Here is a 21,232-nt window from a genome sequence, read left to right as displayed (position 1 = left end):
ATATTATACTTCTACTTAAAAAATGTATTGAATAGAATTGGTCTCTCTTACCAAAGTTTTCTGATCAATTAGGCAAGCCCAAGATCCTTGGATTCTAATATCTTAATTTGTAAAATAAAGGTCTTAGACTAGCTGATTTCTAAGGTCCCTTCCTTCCATGAACTCCAATGTTCTGTGTTCTAATATTTTCTGTTCTGAGGTTGGTTCCAACTCTGATAGTCTATGTTCAGGGATTTCTTTCAGTTTTGATGTATTTTCCAAGGTCCTTTTTAACATACTGTGATTCCATCCATGGCTAGACCTTATTAATAAGTACTGTGCTTTAACCAGTGAGATACTCAGCCATGGACACTCTAGAAGGGGGCCTTGGGGCCCTTAGCATCCGGCAATAATTTAGTTCCACAAAGAGGCTTTCTTTGCCAAAGCCCTTCTTCGTGATGGATGGGATTGAAAGGTTGATCCGACTAAATTGCGATGTGAAGACTAACGACAGAGATATTTCTGCTGTGAAATATTCCTACCAGGCATCCTAGCGGTGGTGTAAATGCTGTAAGATAATGGACAATAAAAGTCACTCACAAATAATACTCTCCTAGGACCAGCTTGCCTTTCTTGCCCTGGGTACACTGAACCAGGGAGGTAATGTAATCATGAGGCAGAGATAGTCATTTAAATATATGGGTTATCTCCCCAAGCATCTTGTCAGATTTATTTTATTGTGGCAGAGCCATGGGGGGAGGAAGAGAAACCAGGCAGCAGAAACTAAGAAAGTCACATCACTGATCTTGTGGTTACTTGGTAAAATGTTTTGGCATCATTTCACTGTTTCAAAGAGGCTGTGTTGTGTGGAAGTCTGATTGGCCTTCTCTGGCGTGTGTGTGGGGGAACCCCAGGGCTGCTTCTTGAGACTGGTGTCTGAGCCATAACCTTTGGACCCCTAGTTTGCCCTCTGCTGGGTGGAGAAGGATTATTGTGTTCCTCATTTCCGTTTTTAGACTGTTTTTGCAGTATAGTTACAGGAGTTGTTTGGGTTACGTGTGAAGGTAACCCAGCTTGTTGTATAGAATAGTGGGTAAATATGTAGAATTGCGCAATGTTAGATCTTGAAAGAAAGCCTTGGAATGTAGAATGTTAAAGCTAGGAGGGTCCTTACAACAAAGACATAAGAACAACCAACATTCCTGTAGTCCTTTAAATTGACAAAGAGCTTTCTTCTCAACAGCCCCGTTAGGCAGGTTGATGCAAATAGTTGTTGAGCCATTTTACAGATGAGGAAGTCTTATTCAGAGAAGTTACTTGCCCAACATTACAAAGCCATCAAATATCAGAGACAGAATTTCAAAATCAGACTCTTGAGTTCAGTAATGTTTCCTTAATACCATTTTAGAACACATAGAGTCATAGAATGTTAGAAATAGCAGAAACCTTAGAACATGGAGTGTTAGATTACTGATCTCTCCTAGGCAAAAGGGAATACTGGCTAGAAAGTACCTCATTTTATATAGGGTGGGGAAATTTAGGCCTTAGGAATGTGAGTGATTTGCTCATGCCCATATGGTGGGGTAGTTGTGGAGTCAAGACTGGTGTCTGAGGTCCTCCCAATACCCCTTCCAGTGGTGCCCCTTCCTATGCTGTATGCAGGGCACTGTTCCAGGTGGTACAAAGAGGAACTTAAATTCCACTGGGGTGGGAGGGATGTGACATGGATACAGGTAAGTAAATACAGAGAAATATAAAGTAATTTCAGGAAGGACATCTGGGGAATGAGCCTTGTGATGGAGGTAGCAATTGAACTGGGCTTTGAAGGAAGCCTAGGGATTTGGAGAGATGACAGAGTATGTCACAGGTGTGAGGGATTACCTGTGCCAAGCTAGGGAGGCAAGATATGAAAGGCCATGGATGAGCCAGTTTGGCTGGAACAGAGAGTACATGGAATGGAGCAATATAACAGAATGGCTGGTGGAGGGCAGGTTGAGGATTTTGTATTTTATCTTAGAACAACAGGAGTCTTGCTACTGAAGAGGGAGCAAGGAAATGACATTGTCATGTCTGTTTTAGGAATATAAATTTGCCCTCTGGGTGGTGGATGGATCAGAGGTCAAGGAGGTCAATTGGGAAGCCTTTATAATGGTTAAGATAAGAGGGATGAAGATCTGGATTAGGATGGTAGCTGTTTTCTTAGAGATATCCTAGAGAGAGAATCCACAGACTTGGTGACTTCATCACCATGTGGGGATGAAGCAGTGAGCAGAGACAAAGATAATTCTGATATTACAAACCTGGGTCACTGAAAGGATGGTGGTGTTGCCATGGATATTTGAACTCTTGGTATAGAATAAAGATCCTGGTCTGAAAACCTGGGTTCTTGTCCTGTCTCTACCATTGGATAGCTATGTGACACTTTCCCTTTCCCCTCAGGTTTTCCCATCTATAAAGTGAGAGGCTTGGATCAAATGGTCTCAGAGGCCTCTGCCAGCTCTACTCATCTCCCTTCTTAGCTCTTGTGCTTTGATTTTGTGATTCATGAATTTTAATTCAATTCAGGAAATATTTATTAAATAAGTACTATGTCAAGCCTGGACAGGTCTGTGGTGCTGTGGACAGAGCACCAGGCCTGGAGGCAGGAAGACTTATCTTCCTGAGTTAAAATCTGGCTTTAGACACTGGCTGAGTGACTGTGGACAAGTCACTGAAATCTGTTTTCCTGTTTCCTTATCTGTAAAATGAACTGAAGAAGGAAATGGTCAAGCCTTACTGTGTCTTTGCTGAGGTAATCCCAAATGGGGTCACAAAGAGTTGGACAGGACTGAAAAACAATACAATAAATGCTAGGCCTGAGAATACAAAGAAGGAAATAGTCTAGACCCTCAAGGAGCTTATATTCTACTGTAGGTACATATATAAGTAAATATCAGATCTTTGAAGAGGGAGAGAGCCCTTACTACCAGGGGGATAGGGAAATAAGGAAGTGGCAAGTGAGTCAAATACATGTTTTTAAAGGGAAAGTGGGAATTTCCATGTACCTTATAAGCTAGATGAGACCTGGGCAGAATTAGTAACATTAAAAAACCCTAGAAACTAGTCTGTGATTTTTTTCAACCTTACCCCCACAGCCTAGGTTGAATTAACAGTTGTTATTGCTGCCATTTCAGGCACTCCAGTGATTTAGAACGACTCTTAGCAGTTTTATTTTTTAGGGTGTGATAAATCCTAAGTAAAATCTGGGGTGTTGTCTTGGGAGTTGGTCAATCTGGATTCTAGTCTTGGCTCCGCCTCTCACTCACTTTGTGACCTTGGGCAGATCACTTAGCCTCTTTCTCAGCTTTACTTTCCCAGACTATTAAAAAGTACAGGGTTGGCTGTATGACCTCTATAAAGTCTCTTTCAGACTTAACATTCTATATTCTAAGAGTGTGTGTTTTATGGTCCCTTCTGGATCTAACATTCTGTGTTCCACCTTCCTGATGAGATAACATTCCTTTTTAGATATAACATTCCATAGTCTGTATTTCCACATCCTTTGTTCTCTGCGCTAAAATTGTGTGTTGCCTTCTAATTCTTAACAGGATGCCATTGAAGGACCCTTCCAGCTCTTACATTCTAGGTTTTAGCAAGCTATAATTTTCAGTTTTTCATCTGGCTGAGCATAGCTAACTTTGGGAAAATTTTGTAATGTTTATGGGCTGATCCCTCCATTCCAGGTCTTATCTAAGTAAACTCCCTTTGTCTTTGAGGTAGAGGGTTATAGTCCATTGGAAGCTGACTTGCTGAGGCCATTTATGAAGGGTTTTTTTTTTGGGGGGGGGTAGGGGAATGGGACCACAGTAGTGCCATAACAGATCTAGCTCTGATGGCACAAAGGGAAGATGCTTTAAAGAAATACTTACCAGAGTTTGTGGTTGTGTGACACTCCCTAAAGTAGAAATTTGAACTATCTCTCACTAGGCATTTCCTGGTTTTTAGGTGTATCTTAGTGAGGAGTTAAAATCCCTGGGAAAGCAAATTTTATTTTCCTTGGGGTTCATTTTTGCTTCTTTTCTTTGCCTGCTGAGGTCTCTTTAGATGCCACCTTGTGGCCAGCTAGATTGGAGAGAGATCATGCCAGCTCTGACTTGGCATTCTTACTGGGCAAGTGGTTAGAGGAAGAACTACACCTAACGGATGGAATGGGGAAATAGAGTCCCATGTGTGGTTCATGTAAATACCTTTGACTTTAAATATTAAGGGAAGTACCTTGGAATAGTAGGAGAAGCCCTAGATTTGGAATCAAAAGGACCCGAATTTGAGTACTAGCTGTCATTTTTATTATCTCTGTGACTTTTGAGCAAGTCATTTTCCTTCTATAGTTTCAGTTTTCTGATTCTGATCTGCAAAATGAGAGTTGTCTCCCAGGGTTGGGGAGCCTACAGCCTCGAGGCCACAGATTCCCACCGCTGGGCTTCCACTGTCCAACAGTGTTATTCTTGAAGCACTATAGAAATGTGAGGCACTATTATTATTACCTATCTGACCAGGCTTTTGTGAATATGGGATAAAATACTGTTACTATAGCACTTCATAAACTTTGCTGTGCTTTCTGGAAAAAGTATCATAAATTGTTAGTGTTCAAAGTAGTACTAGAAATGATCTGGTCTAGCCAGCTAGGTGGCCTAGTGGATAGAATGCTAGATCTGGAGTCAGGAAGACCTGAGTTCAAATATGGCCTCAGACATTTACTAATTGTGTGATCATAGGCAAGTTATTTAATCTCTGTCTGCCTCTGTTCTTTCCTCTGTAAAATGGGGGTAATAATCTCCTTCCCAGGGTTATTGTGAGGATCAAATGATTTAGTATTTGTAAAGTGCTTTGCAAACCTTAAAGCTTCATCATCATCATCATCATCATCCCCCTCATTTTGCAGATGGAGATGCTGATTTAGGATTTGCCCCAGGTCACACAGTGAGTGTGACAGTTGGAACTTGAATTCAGGTCTATGGACTCTGTCAGCTATATGAATGTGGAACTGACTGTCAAGGAGGGGACTGTATTGCCATTTGATGGGATGACCAGCCTTTGAGGATATTGTAGGACAGTATCCCTTCTCAAGTTCAGGTTGTACCAGATGCCCTCAGAGGGCCCTTCCAGCAGCACACTAGGATAAGAAGATAGGTGGGGATTAGGCCTGCCCCCAGAAGGGAAATGGTTACAGATGGCCCCAGACCCAAGGGGGAGTGTGGCCCTCTACTCTGGTACATATCTTGCTTAGTTGTACAATTTACTTTTTCCTTCCTGTGATTTATATAATGTGATACTTCCTGTTTTAGGGAATCTGCCCACTGATTCCAAAGAGGGGCATATATTCTAAAAGAAGGGATATGGCCATATTAGTGTCAAACTTTAGGGAACCATTCTTCCTGCAATTCTCCCTCCTACCTCCTTCTTCCTCTTTCCCTTTCTCTCTTTCCTCATCTTCCCTCCTCTTCCTTTTCTTCTCTCTCCACCATTGTTCTCCCTTTTCAGTCCCTCTTCTCTCTTATATTTTCCTCTTCCCTCCCCCCTCCTTTTTTTTCACTTTCCTAGCCTTGCTACCTACCCCTTCCTTTAAGTCATGTTTTCCCCAGGGTTGCTTCATGTACTAGTTTTTACACTTTAAGTCTATGTGAGGAACATTCAGTATAGGATTATAGGTTTTCCAAAGGCAGGCTGACTTCTAGTAGTTTTAAACGTTTCTATTTCATCTTGGTCGTTTCTCTTATTTCTGGCCTGGATTACTAATATGCTTGAGATATTAAGCATTATTGTTGTCTCAACAGTACTGTTCTTTCTGATGATTCTGGTGACGTTTTCCTTGTGGAGGAGTTGTGGGGTAAGGCGCTAGAGGGAGAGGTTAGCGGTCCCTGAGTGATACCACCAATCGATTTATGATTTGTCAATACCAATGAGATGCTCATAGGTTGATTAAATGTTAGAGCTTGGAAGGAACCTCAATGATCATCTAGTGACCTAACTTCCTTTTAAAAATGTTATTTGTTAATTAATTTTTAAAAAATTTCCTCTCCCTTCCACCCTTTAATTGGGGGAGGGAGATAACCTTCTAACAAATGTACTTAGTTGAACAAAAGAATTTCCTGCACAGGCATTGTCTAAAACTATATCTACTTTTCTGCTAGGAGGTGAGTAGCACAGATTATTATTGATCCTCTGGAATCACAGTTAGTCATTTCATTAATAAAAGTTCTCATTCTTTTAAAAGTAATTGTCATTATGATTTAACTCCCTTATTTTACAGAGGGGGAGACTGAGGTACAAAGAAGTGATATGACTGCCTGGTGGTCACACAGTCTTGGAGCCAGGACTAGCCTCCAAGTTTTCCTCCTCCTAGATACCTCATCACTCCCTTTTGGCTGCTCTTAATTTGAGCCAACCATATTTTGGTGCTAACACTAATTAACAAAACCTAAGTGTTGTTTCTTATATACTTATTTAAACACCTCTATGGCTTTCCCTTCCCCCCATTGCAATCTTAATTCCTCTCATTGCTAGACCTCCTTCCATAGCACTCCTTAAAAAGAACCCATTCTTCTTCCTTGGATCCATGCAATTGTGACCTTTGTTGCAGTCTCATAGGATATTAATGATTTGGCCCCTCTCCAGAGAGGATGGAACTGGTTGTGGACTTTTGCGAGGGAACAGGGAGAACTCCTTTTAATATAATTTCTCTTGTTTCCTGTTGTCACCTTTAATGGCAAAACCATTGTTGGGGAGAAGGAGGGGAAGGAAAACTTCTTTCTTCTGTGCCAATATTTTATTAGCAAGGGAAGGAGGCTTCGAAGAGGGTTTTGGATGGTGTTTATTAATAAGTGAGAATGATTCCAAGATACATAATTCTAGAGCGTAGAACATTAGAGCTAGAGGGACCTCATAACCCAGATTTTTGGAATATTGAATATAAACTGTTTCTGTGTTCTAACACTATATGTCTCAAGTCCCAGATTTCTAAATTCTCTGATTCTAAAGCACTTTACTTTTGATATTACTAAATGATATTACTATCATTTTAGAGAGAAGGCATTACGCAAGGGAGATGAAATGATTTGCTCACACTCAAACTAGTGTTCTGATCCAGAGGTGGGGAACAAGTGGCCTCGAGGCCACATGTGGCCTTCTAGGTCCTTGGGTGTGGCCTTCTGACTGAGTCCAAGTTTTACAGAACAAATCCTTTTATTGAGGGGATTTGTTTTCTGAAGTTTGGATTTAGTCAAAGAACTGAACCTAGAGGGCTACATGTGGCCTTGAGGCCATGGGTTCCCCAGCCCTGTTAAAAGCTTATAAGGAACCTTAGAGGTCATCCAGTCCATTGTCTTTCTTTTATAGATAAAACACTTGAGACCTAAATAAAGGAAGGGACTTGTTTAAGGTCACACAGCTAGTAAGTGCTGGAGCTGGGACTTAAGTCCAGGCCTCCTGACTTTAAAGCCTATTATTACTCCTTCCCAGTAGACCTCGTTGCCTCTTTAATAAGCTGTATTATATTCTTCATATCCTTAGCACTTAACACAGTGTCTGGGACATAGTGGGTGCTTAATAAATACTAACTAAAAATCTTCTTGGAAAGGTTTAAGAAGTTAGGTTGTTTTATATGTGAACATATGTTGGGTAGTATTTAGTACTCCCTGGGCCAGGTTGTAAAAGCAAGAAGAACCCACTCTTTAGGTTGTGAAAAGAACACCCCATTTGGAACCAAGAGATCTGGGTTTGAAGCCCATCCTTGGACTCTGAAACCTGTGAGTCTGTTGTCAGTGAAACATTTGTCAAACCAATCCTTTCTTTGACATTACTTTCTTAGGAACTGACAGCTCACAGCGTAACAGTTGGGGCAATCTGATGTCATCAGCTCCAAGTTTAATGTCTGGTTTGACCACACTGCCTTCACTTTGGGTCTGAGATCTTTCTGCTTCCTGTGAAATGATTAAGATGTCACATTGGCATCCCCAGAGACTGAGTAAGAGGAGGAGGAAGGCCTCTAGCTTCTGAGACTTATCGTACATAGTCTTTAAGGACAGAATGATAATGAGAACAACAATGGAGAAGGGGCCTTAGAGATCATCTGGTCCAAACCCTTTATTTTATAGAAGGGGAAACTGAGCCTCAGCAAAGTTAAGTGATTTACCTAGAGTCCTGTAGATGTAAATAAAATACTATAGCTAGTATTCAAATTTAGGTCCTCTGTCTCCAAATCCGGTGTTCTTTTCACTTTACCTTTTCTCTATTGTGGCATTATAATAATGAGAAAACTCCCATTTCTATTGTTCTTTATAGTTTGCAAAAGTTCCGATCTCACCATAAAGTAGAGAGTAAAGTCTCCGGATTAAAGAGGAGAAATATATATACACACACATAAAATCAAAATATTCTGTGTTCTTACTTTCTGTGTTTTAAGGCCCTTTTCCAACTCTAACATTATATGGCTTATGTACATTCCATGTTCTAAGGTCCATCCCAACTTGAACATTCTATAACTTTGTCTATTGAGTGAACTATATCCAGCAAAAAAGCTGGAGTCAGAATAGTAGACCAGTTCTAATGAGTTAACTGATCCCACCCAATGTAAGTTAGAAATAGCCACTATATTTCTCTGCCACCTGTGCAAAAAAAAAAAAAGGCTAATAGATAGATGATACTTGTCCAAGAGAATTTTTTTAATATATTTCCTCTCCTCTCACACTCCCACCTCATTCCCCATCCTCCTTCCAAGAAATATCTTTTTACTGATGGAAGAAAAGGTGGTGGTGGTATTAAAGATAGGGAAAGAGAAAAGTGATTGACAGGGCTCAAATTATTTGTAAACCCATAGCATATTTTATATGTAGGACCCTCTTTGAGACTCCAATTAATCTTAAGGAATTGAAAAAAAATAGAGACTTCTTAGCCTGGCACAATGCACAACCAGCCTTTCCAGCTTCATCTGACCCTTGCATAAACTGTGTTCTAGTCAAACTGGAGTATTTGCTGTAAGATCAAAGGGCTGGAGGGGTCTTAGAAGTTATTCAGTCCAACGGCTTAATTTTAGAGATACCCAGGAGACCTTGGCCAAGGTCATACACAAACAAGGCAGAGATTTGAACCCAGGTCGTCCGAGCTGTCGTTCTTTGATCTAGCCTTTCTCAGATGTTCCTAGAGCAGCTCGTTTGGTGTTCTACTTTGCCTCTGTAACATAACACCTTGTTTCATGCTTATTTTTGTGTATGTTTATCTAATAAGCATTGATTGAATGGATCATAGAATCTGAAACTTGAAAGGACCTCAGAGATCATCTACTTTAGTGCCCTTATTTTTTATTGTGGTTTTTTTTTTTTAAATAAAGGCCTAAACATAATAAGAGCAGACTTGTGGGACAATTGTTTCCTTCGGTTTGCTTTTTTATAGTACGGTTTTATTGATGCCTTTTCTTTTTATATCATAGTCATTTCCCGATATATTACTCCACCTCCAACCCCTACCCCGTGAACCTTCCCTTTGAACAGAGAAAAAGTTAAGTAAAAGTAATATGGATCTGTTCACTGACTGTGTCTGACAGGGCATTCAGTATTCCTTATCCATAGTCACCCACTTTTCCAAGGAAAGTCTCAGTGCTCTCATTTTATGGATATGGAAAGATCTATAAAAGGAAAGTGACTTATCCAAGGTCAAAGAGTAGTAAGTGATAGAGGTTTTGAGCCATAGTCCTTTGATTACTAATCTTGTGTTCTTTCTACTGCAACAAATTCTGCCTCTCCTTTCCTTCTTTCCCTCACCCCTTCCCCAGTTGTAAGCTCCATTAAGGGCAGGGACCATGTTGTTTTTCATCTTTGTATTCCCAGACCTGAGCAGACGATCCTATTCATAGAATGTACTTAAGAAATGTTGGTTGAATTGAATTGACTTCTTGAGAATTTAGCCTTTGAGATTAGCCATTTGCAAGAAGGCTGTTCAGCCACAGACTCCCACATTCCTGACATAGTTGGCCTGTGACTGTGTTTCTGGCAAGGGCTGCTTTATTGTTAACTGACTTGGCAAAAAACAGTCACTGTGAAATCCTAACTTTCAATGTCTTTGCTCAAGGCGCCTTGTAGAACAACTCTTTCAATTTCCTTTTTTTATTTTTTTGCCAGTTCCACCCGGCACTGGAATCTGGCAGTTTCCCTGACTCTGCAACCATTGCACCATCTCTTGCAAAATCAGTGGTCTTAGAGAAGCTAGGAGCAGTGAGCATTGGGAGTGTGGTATAGTGTGAAAGAATAATGACTGTGGAGTCACAGTGCCTGAGTTCAAATCCCATTCACGTGTTTACTACGTGTATGACCTTGGACAAGTCCCTTTGCCTCCCTGTGCCTTAATTATTGAAAAAGGAGGCTGACTACATGCTTCTGAAGACATTGCCACTTCTAGAGCTATGATTTTGGGGTCAGGACCTTGGAGCCCAATACCACACCCCAGATGATGGGTGAGATGTTTAATTTTACCAGCCAGCCCTAGGAGATGTTGAAAACAAAAGATACTTTAGCCAAAAGTAAAAAGAATGTATTCTCTTATGCACACGTGTGTGTGTGTGTGTGTGTGTGTGTGTGTGTTTGTGTGTGTACAGGGGGGTGGGAGGATGGGGCATATTCTCCCACAGATTACTACCAGACCAATGGGAAGGATTCTCATACAGAGAACACATGTGGCCCAGAAATATTCATGGAGGATATATACTTAGGGAGTACACATGGCTCAGGTAAGCTTTGCTGCTGCTGCAAGCTTGTGGATGTCACCTGGTGATGTAGCCATGCTGTTCTTTATGGCTCTTTGCTAGGTCTTGAATCTCCACTCTCTGTTGTATTGCCTCTGTTGGGCATCTCCACTAGGCCTTTGGTCACCAAACTGCTCTCTGCTACCATCTGCTGGGCTTCTCTGTTCCTGTCTAATGAGGTAGAAACCTGCTACAGAGCTAGAGCAGCCAATAAAAGCCAGCACAGCATCCCAGGGTAAGGGAAGTCTGCTCTCTTAATTTTATTTGTCCAGTACTGATTTGAAGTTGTGGTCCCAGACCACTTTCTGACTTAGGATTAGGAATTTCCTTTATAACTTATGATGTATCCTTGATTATGAGTCTGTTTCCCCCATGTTTTTTGGGAACTCTGCCCAAGAAAACCCCATAGGAGTTTTGTGTTGTAGAGATGAGACTCACTCCCAAAATTCACTTTGATTGGCATGAAAATGAAGTTAGATGTAGAGCACCTGGGCTGCATTACCTCCTTTATTATGTGTGTTTACTAGCAACTAAAGCTCTGTATTCTGGCTACAGAAGAATCTCTGTCTCACTTAGAAACATTAAAGTTCAGTCAAAGTAGTTATTTTTAGCTCATTGACAATAATTAAGAAACCACCTTACCTTAGCTTCCTGGAATAACGTTTCCAACTCCTTTAAATATTTCCTTGTTGAACATATTTTTCATGTCTTTAATTTTCTTTGTTCATCTCTGGACACTTTCCAGTTCCTCACTTCAGTTTACCAATTTATTAAGTATCTGCTAAATACAAGACAGTGGATATCATGACGAAAAATGATGTGATCCCTGAGACCTCATTACTGTAGATGCTTTTCCCATTGATGCAAATCAGTGACTTTTTCTAAACTTGAATAGGTGGTCTTCGAATGTATCTGTGGACCAAAAATTCATCTTTGCAGCCAGCTTAGTGAGAAACCTTTTTGTCGTCAGCTAGACTTGTCCTTGAACTTGTCCTTCTGTGTCACCTTGATCCTACTTGTAGACTTTCCCAGCTTGGCTAGACCTGCTTGAGCTTGTACTGTGTTGAAAAGCATAGGGACCACAAGAAAGCATGGGAAGGGAATTTTGGTGGAGGAGATTAGGTAGAAAATGAAATGGGAGGGGTCAGACAGACAGGGAACACCTGTTTCAAAGAAAGGGAGGAATAACTTCCTAGCTGAGGTAATGGGAGTGAGGTGGGAGGGGGACTTCAAGGAAGAGAAGGCATTTATAAGCAGGATCATAAAATTTGAGCTGAAAGGAACTTTAGGTATTAGTCCATTCCCCTTAATTTACACATGAGGAAACTGAGGCCCAAGGAGGGGAAATGACCTATCCAAGATCATATAGGCAGTAGGTAAAAGATCAGATTTGAACCCAGTTTTCTAATCCCAAATTTATTTCATTTTCAACTACATAATATTGCTTCTTATACCAATATGTAGGAATGAGGAGTGCATTCCAGCCCTGAGTGTAGGTCTGTGCTAATACATAGTGTTCAAAAGAAAGTACTCAAAGATTGGAGCTAGGCTAAGGAAGTGGATTTTATCCTGTAGGTAACTGGGATCCATTGAAGGTGTTAGAGCAGGGGAGTGTCATAATTAGACTTGTACATAAGGAAGATAACTTTGGCAGCTTTTGAAGGATAGATTGAAAGGGGACCAACTAGACAATTCATAAGTTGGTTACAGTAGTCTAGGTGCCAGCTAAAGAGGAGCTAAATTGCATTGCAACTATATTGGAAGGGGATTGGTATTAAGCAATTATGTATAGTAATAATTGTTGACTAGTGATTAGACATATTGATTCTCCTGTTGACCAGATATTTGAAAAGGAATGAATAAGATTCATTGTATTCAGCAGATGACATCTGACTGAATTTCAACTCTTGTATATTTGTGTTCTTGACTTTTTCCCCTTGTACTTAATCAAACGTAACCTGCATTTCATGGACATTTCATGTTATTTTCTGAGAAGCCTCCATTTATAGAAAGAAAGGAAGGAGGGAAGGCAAGTTGGAGTGGTAGGAATCAGCTTGCTATAGTGGAAAGACCCTTCTCTCTGGACCTCTGCTTCTTTTATAAAATAGGGAAGTTGGATTCTGTAATTCTGTGACTAAGTAATATTTGAGATCTCTTCCAGCTCCAGTATTCATGGTTCCAAAGTCCTTTTTAGCTTGGATATTTAGTTCAGTTTAGGCTTTTTTATGTTTTTTTTCCTCTAAGTGAGGGTATGTGGCTTGCACAAGGCTTACTTGTAGAAAACCAAAGGAAGGGCAGGTTCCCTTCTGGGTCTCATTCCTGAGAATGAAGGCAGTCACCTCTTTGAAAACACAGGGACCTGGGGATCACAGTATTACAGATTTAGAGCTGGAAGGAATCTTGGAGGTTATTTAGTCTAATCTCTTCATTTTATGGATGAGTAACCTGAGCCCTAGGGAATGAATGAATGAGTGAGTGAAAAAGCATTTATTAAGTGTTTACTGTGTGCTAGGTATGGCAGTATGTGCTGCAGAGCTTAAATGACTCCCAAGATCATATGAGTGGCAAGTGGCAGGGATGGGAATCCTCTGCTCCCCTCCTAGCCCCTCCCCCACCCCAGCCAAGTTGGCCTAGCTTTGTGTTAACTCAGTTTTGGAGAGAACTAGAACCATGTTCCATTTTACTTTGGGCTGGTTTTATGAGGCCTTGCCTGTGTGATAAGAAAAGCAGTCTTTGTGGTAGTATTGTCCTTCTGGGGTTTAACGCACAGCTCCTGGTGCCCTGACATGCAGAGGAATTCAGTCTTTTCCAAAGAGGCCTTTGTTAGCCTGCGGTTAAGCCATGAATGCTGAGTGGGTCCTGTGGTGGAGGTGCCCCTGTGTCATGACTGCTCTCAATAGTGGTGCCAGGGCCTCACACTGGAGCTTCAGTGCCTACTCTCTGTGGCACTGCCAGTGATTTCCAGATACAGGCAGAGTTTCCATTCAAGAACTGACTCAGAATCTTACTCTCATGAAGGTGAATAGGCAGCAGGCCTGGGGCTGAGTAGGAGGCACCATACCCCTTTTTGAAATCCGCCCCGGGGTAAGGCTCCCCAGAAGAGGTTGGGGAAGAAGTGGGTAGCAAAGTGAATGCTTTTTCTGGTGATGGAATAAGTAAAAGTGGTAGTAGGGAAGTCATGGGAAAAACCTGAGGTTAGGGGTCAGGAGACCCTGTCACTGACTCACTATGTGACCTTCGTGCAATACTTCCTATTTCTAGGCCTTAGGTTTCTCAATCCATAAAATCATAGTTAGATATGATATCATAGGGCCCTTCTAGCTCTAATTATCTATATTTTAACATTAAAGGTACAACCTATCTTTTCAGATTAATTTTTTCTTTTGCTTTTTGGAGGCAGGACGGTAGGGCAATTGGGGTTAAGTGACTTGCCCAAGGTCACTCAGCTTGTTTTTTTTGTGTTAAGTGTCTGAGGTCGAATTTGAACTCAGGTCTTTCTGACTCCAGGGCCAGTGCTCTATTCACTGCGCCACCTAGCCGCCGCTTTTCAGATTAATTTTACTTTACTTCCCCTCATGTGCATCATATTCCAGCCATGCTGGTCTCTACTTACTATTCCCCACCCTTGACCTTCTACATCCTTTGTACAAGGCTGGTCCCTCATGCCCGGAGATGTTCTTTCCCATCTACCTCCTCTCCTTTGCCACAGAAAACCCTTTGCTTCCTTGAAGTCTCAGTTCAAATACCACGACCTGCAGGAGGACTTTTCTGATTCTCCCTGCCAAAAACCAAAATTATTTTGTATTAATTTTTGTATGCTTTATATTTACATATGTCCATGATGTTTCCTGACAATAGAATATAAGCTCCTTGAGGGTGGGGACTATTTAATTCTTGATTTTGCACCCACAGTACTGACCACAGTGCCTGACACATAGGAAGTGTAGGTCCATTCTAGCATTGACTTTCTGTGGGCAGAAGGGAGCAGCTGATGGTCTTTAAGTGAGAGAGCAGCATGGTCGGACCTATTCATTCTGGAGATTCTTGCACTAGCACATCCTGGCCTAGACGGGTAAGGACTGGGAGCAGAGAGGAAGTGACAGTAGATGATGTGAGGAACAATTAGGTAGGGCCTTCTCTAGGCTGGTGACTGTAGAGAGGGGATGGATATTAACATAGAGGAGTTAGGATATGACAACTGACTAAATCTAGGGAGAGGGAAGAAGCAGGGATGCTGCTCAAGTGTTGAACCTGGGGAAGTGAATGGATAGGTTTTTCTGGCTCTTGGAAGTTGATTATTGCAACAGAGATTTTAAGTCTTTCCAGATTGTTGGGTTGTTTTTTTTTTTTTACAATGTTGTTAGGGTATAAATTGTTCTTCTGTTTGTGGTCACTTCATTCTGCATCAGCTACAAATCTTCTCAGGTTTCTCTGAAACCTCTCCCTTCATTATTTCTGACAGTATAATGGTATTCCCTCATATTAATGTGCCATAATTTTTTTAATGATTATCCAATTGATGGGCTTGACTTTAACTATTTGTTATAAGCTTTTTTGTTTTTTTAAGGGAGGGAGAAGGGCTGGGAAGGCGATAAAACGAGTGATTATTAAATGAAAAAATATTAATTAAAAAAGGAATTTAAACCCATTGCTAACCCCTTGGGGCTTTATCTTCTTTTTCTTTCTCTCTAGCCCACCTTTTTTGTACAAATTGGCATGATACCATGGAAGGACAGCATAGCCATGCACATCACCATGGAGATCAGACCAGCAGTCTGTGCCATATGCCAGGGACAGAGTATCAGCCTGACCCCCAAGTAAGTATAACGGCCTTCTCTGGGAGGGTTGGTGGGGGAAAGAGGCTTCTAAGGACATTTTCTAAACCACATCATCATTGCCATCTCTGCACTAAGCCACATTGCTCTTTTCTTAGGGAACCACTTTCTTTTAAGTGAACAGAGAGCAGTATTCGCTCTATCGTGGGCCCTACCCTCTGGACCTCGAGCGATTCACAAGACTAGGTTAATGAGATGAGTGCAGACTGCCTTTTTGAGGACTTGTTGACAGAACTAGTGATATTTGGCCTGGAGAAGACTTCGTAGGTACATGATACCTGCCTTCCGGTATTTGAAAGCCTGTCATGTGGATGAGGGATTAGCCTTGCTTTGCTTGGCCCCAGAGAGCGGAACTAGGAGTGATCAGACAATACTGCAGAGAAGCAGATTTCACCTTAGCAGAAGGAAAAATTTACTAACAGTTAGAGCTATTCAAAAGTGGAATGGGTTACCTTCAATAGAAGTCTCCCACCAGGAGTTGAATGACCACTGTTCAGTAGTGCTGGAGCCAGGATGGGCTGGATGAGGTTGCTTCCAAAGTCCTTCATTAACCACTCCTTCCTCCTCCCCCCAAAAAAACTATCACGGGGTAAGAGAACCCCTTTAAAGAGTTTATTGTGTTTCCTAAGGAATCAAATTGGAAAAGAGAAAGTTTGGGAGTAGAGAGCTCAGATAATTCAGCTGGAAGGGAATGAGGATTTGGATGACGATGATGATGGTAATGTGTATAGAGAAAAGACAGCAATTTGAGAGAGTTTGTTGAAGCTACAAGACTTAGCAGCTGATTGGGTTTATGGGATGATGGAGAAGGAAGAGTCGGGGTAACTCTAAGGTCATGAACCTGACTGAGTAGGAAGCTAGTGATGATGTGGGGAAATATAGAGGAGGGCCAGGGGCTGGGGAAGGGTGGCAAAGATAGTTTGGTTTTGAATGTGTTGAAGTTGAGATCCTCATGGAGTATCTGGGAGAAGATGTGTGGGAGGTGATGCATGCAGTGTGAAATGAGAGTTCAGGGCTGAATTTATGTCCTGGGAGCCCACTGCTTAGTGAGAGCTCACTGAGAGAGAGTATGGAGAGAAGACATAGGTGTGGGCCATGGCTCTGTTACTCAACCAGCTAGCTGTGTGGATTTGCACAGATAACTCTATCTTCTTTACTCCCACCCCTCAAATCAGAGATGTAGAGGCAATAGCATTTGCCCTAGAATTATTATAACACAGAGATTTTATGGTGATGACCCATTGAGTTAATGGAACTGAAAATGCTTGGTGGCCATAAATTGAATTCAGTTCAACAGATGTATATTAAATACCTACTGTGTGCAAGGCATTGTGCTCAGGGCTGGGAATACTGAGAAAAAATAATACATTCTCTGCTCTTGAGGAACTTGTATCTACTGGGGGTGGAATAGGACGTGAGCATAAATAATTATAATTCAGGATGGATTGTGATGGGTAAAGGAGAGATGCAAGAAAAATTTTTGAGGAAGGCAGATAGCACACTTTCAGCTGAAGGATTGAGGGATGGTTTTGTGTATGTGTGGTGCTTGCCCTCAGCCTTGAAGGAAAGGGATTTCAACAGGCAGAGATGGGGCAGGCATGCTGAATGGGAGCTGCTGTCGTTATTCTCACCCTCGTCTCTATGGCATGACTCGATATAGGTAAATCTCGTTTTATGATACTTTGCTTTATTGTGTTTTGCAAATATTGTGGGTTTTTTTTAAACAAATTGAAGGTTTGTGGCAATTCTGCATTGAGTCAGTCTATCAGTGACATTTTTCCAACAGTATGTGCTCACATCATGTCTTTTCACATTTTAGGAACATATTTTATAGGTCCTCCTATCATGAATGTTAATTTCCCTTAAAAAATTAGTATTAATACAGTTTTTCAAGGTTTATCTTTCATTGGTTTGGTTTCTTTTCCATTCCCTGACCCCTGAATCACCTTTTGTCCCCTCAAGCTATTAAGTGGGAGAGCCTGTCCTGTCTAGGATTTAGCTGCACAGAACAGAGCTGATCTTTTGTCTGTGCTAGAGGAGTCATAGTTTGTTTTGCAGTTCCACAAAGATCCCTTGATAAACCTGTGGACCATATGGAAAGTGGTGAGTTTTCAAGGCTCAGCTCAGAGATCACTTCCTCTGTGAAGCCTTCCCTGAATCCTTCCAGTTGTTAGTATTCTTTCCCTCTTCACGAATAAATATTTATTCTAGGTATATAAAGTATTTTTACTTATTTATAAGTAAATCAGTATAAAATATCTTTGCAGTTGAGTCATTTTTCAGTTGTGTCTGACTCTTCATGACCCCATTTGGAGTTTTCTTGGCAAAGATACTACAGTGATTTGCCATTTCCTTCTCCAGCTCATTTTACAGATGAGGAACTGAGGCAGACAGGGTTAAGTGAATTGACCAAGGTCACACAACTAGTAAGTGTCTAGGGTCAGATTTGAATTCATGAAAATGAGTCTGCTTGATTCTAAGCTCCTGTGCTCTACCTGCTTTGTGTCCTTCCCCATCTTGTGTCCCCAGTACCTAACACAGTACATGCACATAGGTGCTTACTAATTGTTGAATTGAAAAGTTGATTTGATCAACAAAGCTGTTGAAAGATAATATAGTCATAGACTGACCTAGAAGAGACCTTCTTATTAATGTCTTAATAAGAAAACTAATAAGAGGGTCTCTTAAGACCTTAAGAAAATGTTCTTAAGACCTCTTGTTCTTAAGAAATAAGACCATATGGGGCAGCTAGGTGGTGCAGTGAATAGAGCACCGGCCCTGGAGTCAGGAAGACCTGAGTTCAAATCCAGCCTCAGACACTTGACACACTTACTAGCCATGTGGCTTTGGGCAAGTCACTTACCCCAACTGCCCTGCCCTCCCCGCCTCCAAAAAGCCAAAAAGAAAAAGAAATAAGACCATATTCCTCAAGATATGGAATGCAAAAGCTGGATGTAACTTGAGAGCAGAGAAAAAAGTTAGAAGGGATCATGGAATATTAGAACACTGCTTGTAGAATATTAGAGGTGAAAGTTACTTTAGAATATAGAATGTTAGACCTAGGCAGAACTTTATCATACAAGTATTAGAACACAGAACATAGAATGTTGGAGCTAGAAGGGCCCCTAAACTATGCTGCAGCCAGGAGAGACCTAAGGTGTCATTGAATCCATCCTCCTCATTTCACAGAGCAGGAAACAGGTCCAGGGAGAGATTGTATAAGTTGCTCAAGGCCACTTACTTGGTTAGCAGTAGAGCTGGGACTGATTGATACCCTAGTCTCTTGACTTCTAGTTCAAGGTCCTTTCACCATGTTTTATTTTCCTACTCCTGGCTGAAGGAGGGTAGAAAAGGAGTCTTATTTCCAAGGAGGAAGCCAGTCAACCAGAACTCAAGAAAGATGTGACACTCTTGGACACCTCTTGGGCAGTCACCTGCTCACTGACTACTCTGGTGGTTTTCTTGCATTCTCTGCAAATGGTGCCTGCTCCGGTAATGCACCAATTTGTCATATTAAGTCATTCAATAATAATTGAATCCCCTTGATTAATCTCCTAGAATTAGCCGGTTGCATTTTGAGCAATTAGGGTTAATTACTGCCTCATTTGGCAGGAGAGAGCCCCTGTAATTATTTCATGAACAAGATGAGGAAGTGTTCTGCTGCCACAGATACATTCGTGGCATCTTGTAGCACATGTTAGAATCGGTAATGCCATAGTTAAGTGTAATTAGTAACTATTACTCTGTGTTCGCCTGTTACCCAGGCTCTGGGCTGCCGTATTTCTCCATGTGGCTATTATTGGGTGAAAATTTCTCCAGGCCTGCCAGCATCTGTCCAGAGTTTAGTAATGAGTTCTGAGAGCAGGGCATTTTTTTTCCTGGGGGCAGTCCAGGGTAGGAATGGGAGAGAAAAATAGTCATGTTTGTTTTCTGCCTTGTATAAAGCCCCACTGTTTTTAAAAAAAAAAAACCCAAACCCCAAAACTGTTGAGGCATCATGAAGTCAAAGAATGTTTGAACTAGAAGAGATGATAGAATCATGGGTTGTTAGAGCTAGGATGGACCTTTGAACAAATAACGTTAGAAGACAGCCAGTTCAGCTGCTTCGTTTTGCAGATGAGGAAACTGAGTCCCTTTGTATTGACTTGCCTGAGGTCACTTAACTAGTAATTGGCAGTGCCAGGATTAGAATATCACACAGTAAAATGCTAATGAATTAGGGAAGATGATATCCATATTGGTACTTGTTTCTCATTAGGTTCTGGGAGTGTTCTTTTCACTACCTTCATGGGGTACTGATAGTGCTCAGGGAAATTTATAGGGCCAGAATTTCAAGAACTTTGTTTTTTAACAGATCAAGAGGCAGCCTCATATAGCGCAAAAAGCACAGACCTTGGAGTGGATCAGAAGAAATAGATCCTTGCTATGACATTTACTAGTTGTGTTATCATGGGGAAATTTCTTTAGCTTTTTGAGCCTCAGTTTCCTCATCTGTTAAATGGGGATGATAATTCCTGGATTAGCTACCCTGTTGTGCTACTCTGAGGAAGGTGCTTTGTAAACCATAAAGCTCAATGGAAGCAGGGGCTACTGCTATTTGTAAAGTTGACCTGGGCAGTGAATAGAGTGGGGTTTTTTTTTTTGGTGGACACAGACCCATTTACAAAAATAAGATTTTGTAATCTGTTAAGAATCTCCTCTTCTATAAAATGTCATATGTCTTTGAAGGTGAAATTAGTTTACAGTAAATGTCATTCTGATGAAATATGCATTTTAAAATCAGAGAAACAGTTGCCTTAAGATTAATGATGCATTGAAAATATCAAGGAAAAAAGATCTCCATCCAGCGTAAAGATAATTAAAATTCAGGTCAGAAGTCTGGCTTAGTCAGGCTAAATTTTTTAATGAGATTTCAGAAAACTAATTGGGCGAGTATATTATTTTCTTTTAAAATTTAATGTTACGCTTTTTCAAAAACTAAAAAGGTATTTATTCGTAACTACAGGTTATCATGATTCAAGTATTTTTAACTCTGATGAATCCATTCTAGGGGTGCTTGTGTCTTTAGTCCAAGCTGATTGGAGAATGGACTTTTTAGTAGTGCAAGATAATGGGAGATCCTTGGGTCCTTTTCTTACCCCAAGGCCAAAGAAGAGGGTCCCCCAGAATCTGTCCTTAATTTGCCAAGGGTAGTCACAGAATGCTAATGTTAGAGAAGACCTTTGAACAAATAAAGCTGTAACTGGAAGGGACTTTAGAACCCAGAATGTTAGAAAATAGAACATAGAATGTTAGAGTTGGAAGGGAGCCTTAGACTGTAGATAATTAGAGCATAAAACATAGAATGGCAGAGTTGAAAGGATTGTCAGAAGTCATCTACTGTAACCTCCCTCCCAATGCAGGAGCCCCTTCTATGGCATTGTTATAAGCTGTAGCTTCCCTGTCTCTGTGTTGACCATGTTGGTATTCTGGTCAAAAGCCTGAGGGGGGAAATAGTGACTTCTCCCCCTGCTTGAGCACATCCACTGAGTCAGCCTGTTCCATTGCTGCAAAGCTATAAATGTTAAGAAGTTCTTCCTTATTCTCAGCTCTAATATGCCAACCTAAAGACTGATTTTCTCTCAGTTTGTTGAAGTTTGGGTACAGA

The 21,232-nt window shown here is 41.1% G+C and overlaps 1 protein-coding gene across 4 annotated transcripts in view; it reads left to right on the top strand.

Annotated features, from left to right (window-relative positions):
• Positions 1-21,232, top strand: part of NEK6 (NIMA related kinase 6) — a 130,353-nt gene that overhangs the window by 29,664 nt on the left and 79,457 nt on the right. For all 4 annotated transcript variants that reach the window (XR_011167332.1, XM_069082784.1, XM_069082782.1 and 1 more), the window contains exon 2: positions 15,443-15,567. Coding sequence is in view for 3 of the 4 variants with exons in the window: in XM_069082784.1 (XP_068938885.1) it covers positions 15,475-15,567 (93 nt within the window). In the remaining variant the exon portion in view is untranslated. The remainder of the gene's footprint in view (positions 1-15,442; positions 15,568-21,232) is intronic.

Source organism: Petaurus breviceps, unplaced genomic scaffold (genome assembly GCF_028583685.1).
Source record: "Petaurus breviceps papuanus isolate PSGF00001 unplaced genomic scaffold, PetGlider_PUasm1.0 171, whole genome shotgun sequence".
Taxonomy (NCBI): Eukaryota; Metazoa; Chordata; class Mammalia; order Diprotodontia; family Petauridae; genus Petaurus; species Petaurus breviceps.
The sequence above is the reverse complement of the archived record's forward strand: the minus strand, read 5'-3'. Positions and strand labels throughout refer to the sequence as shown.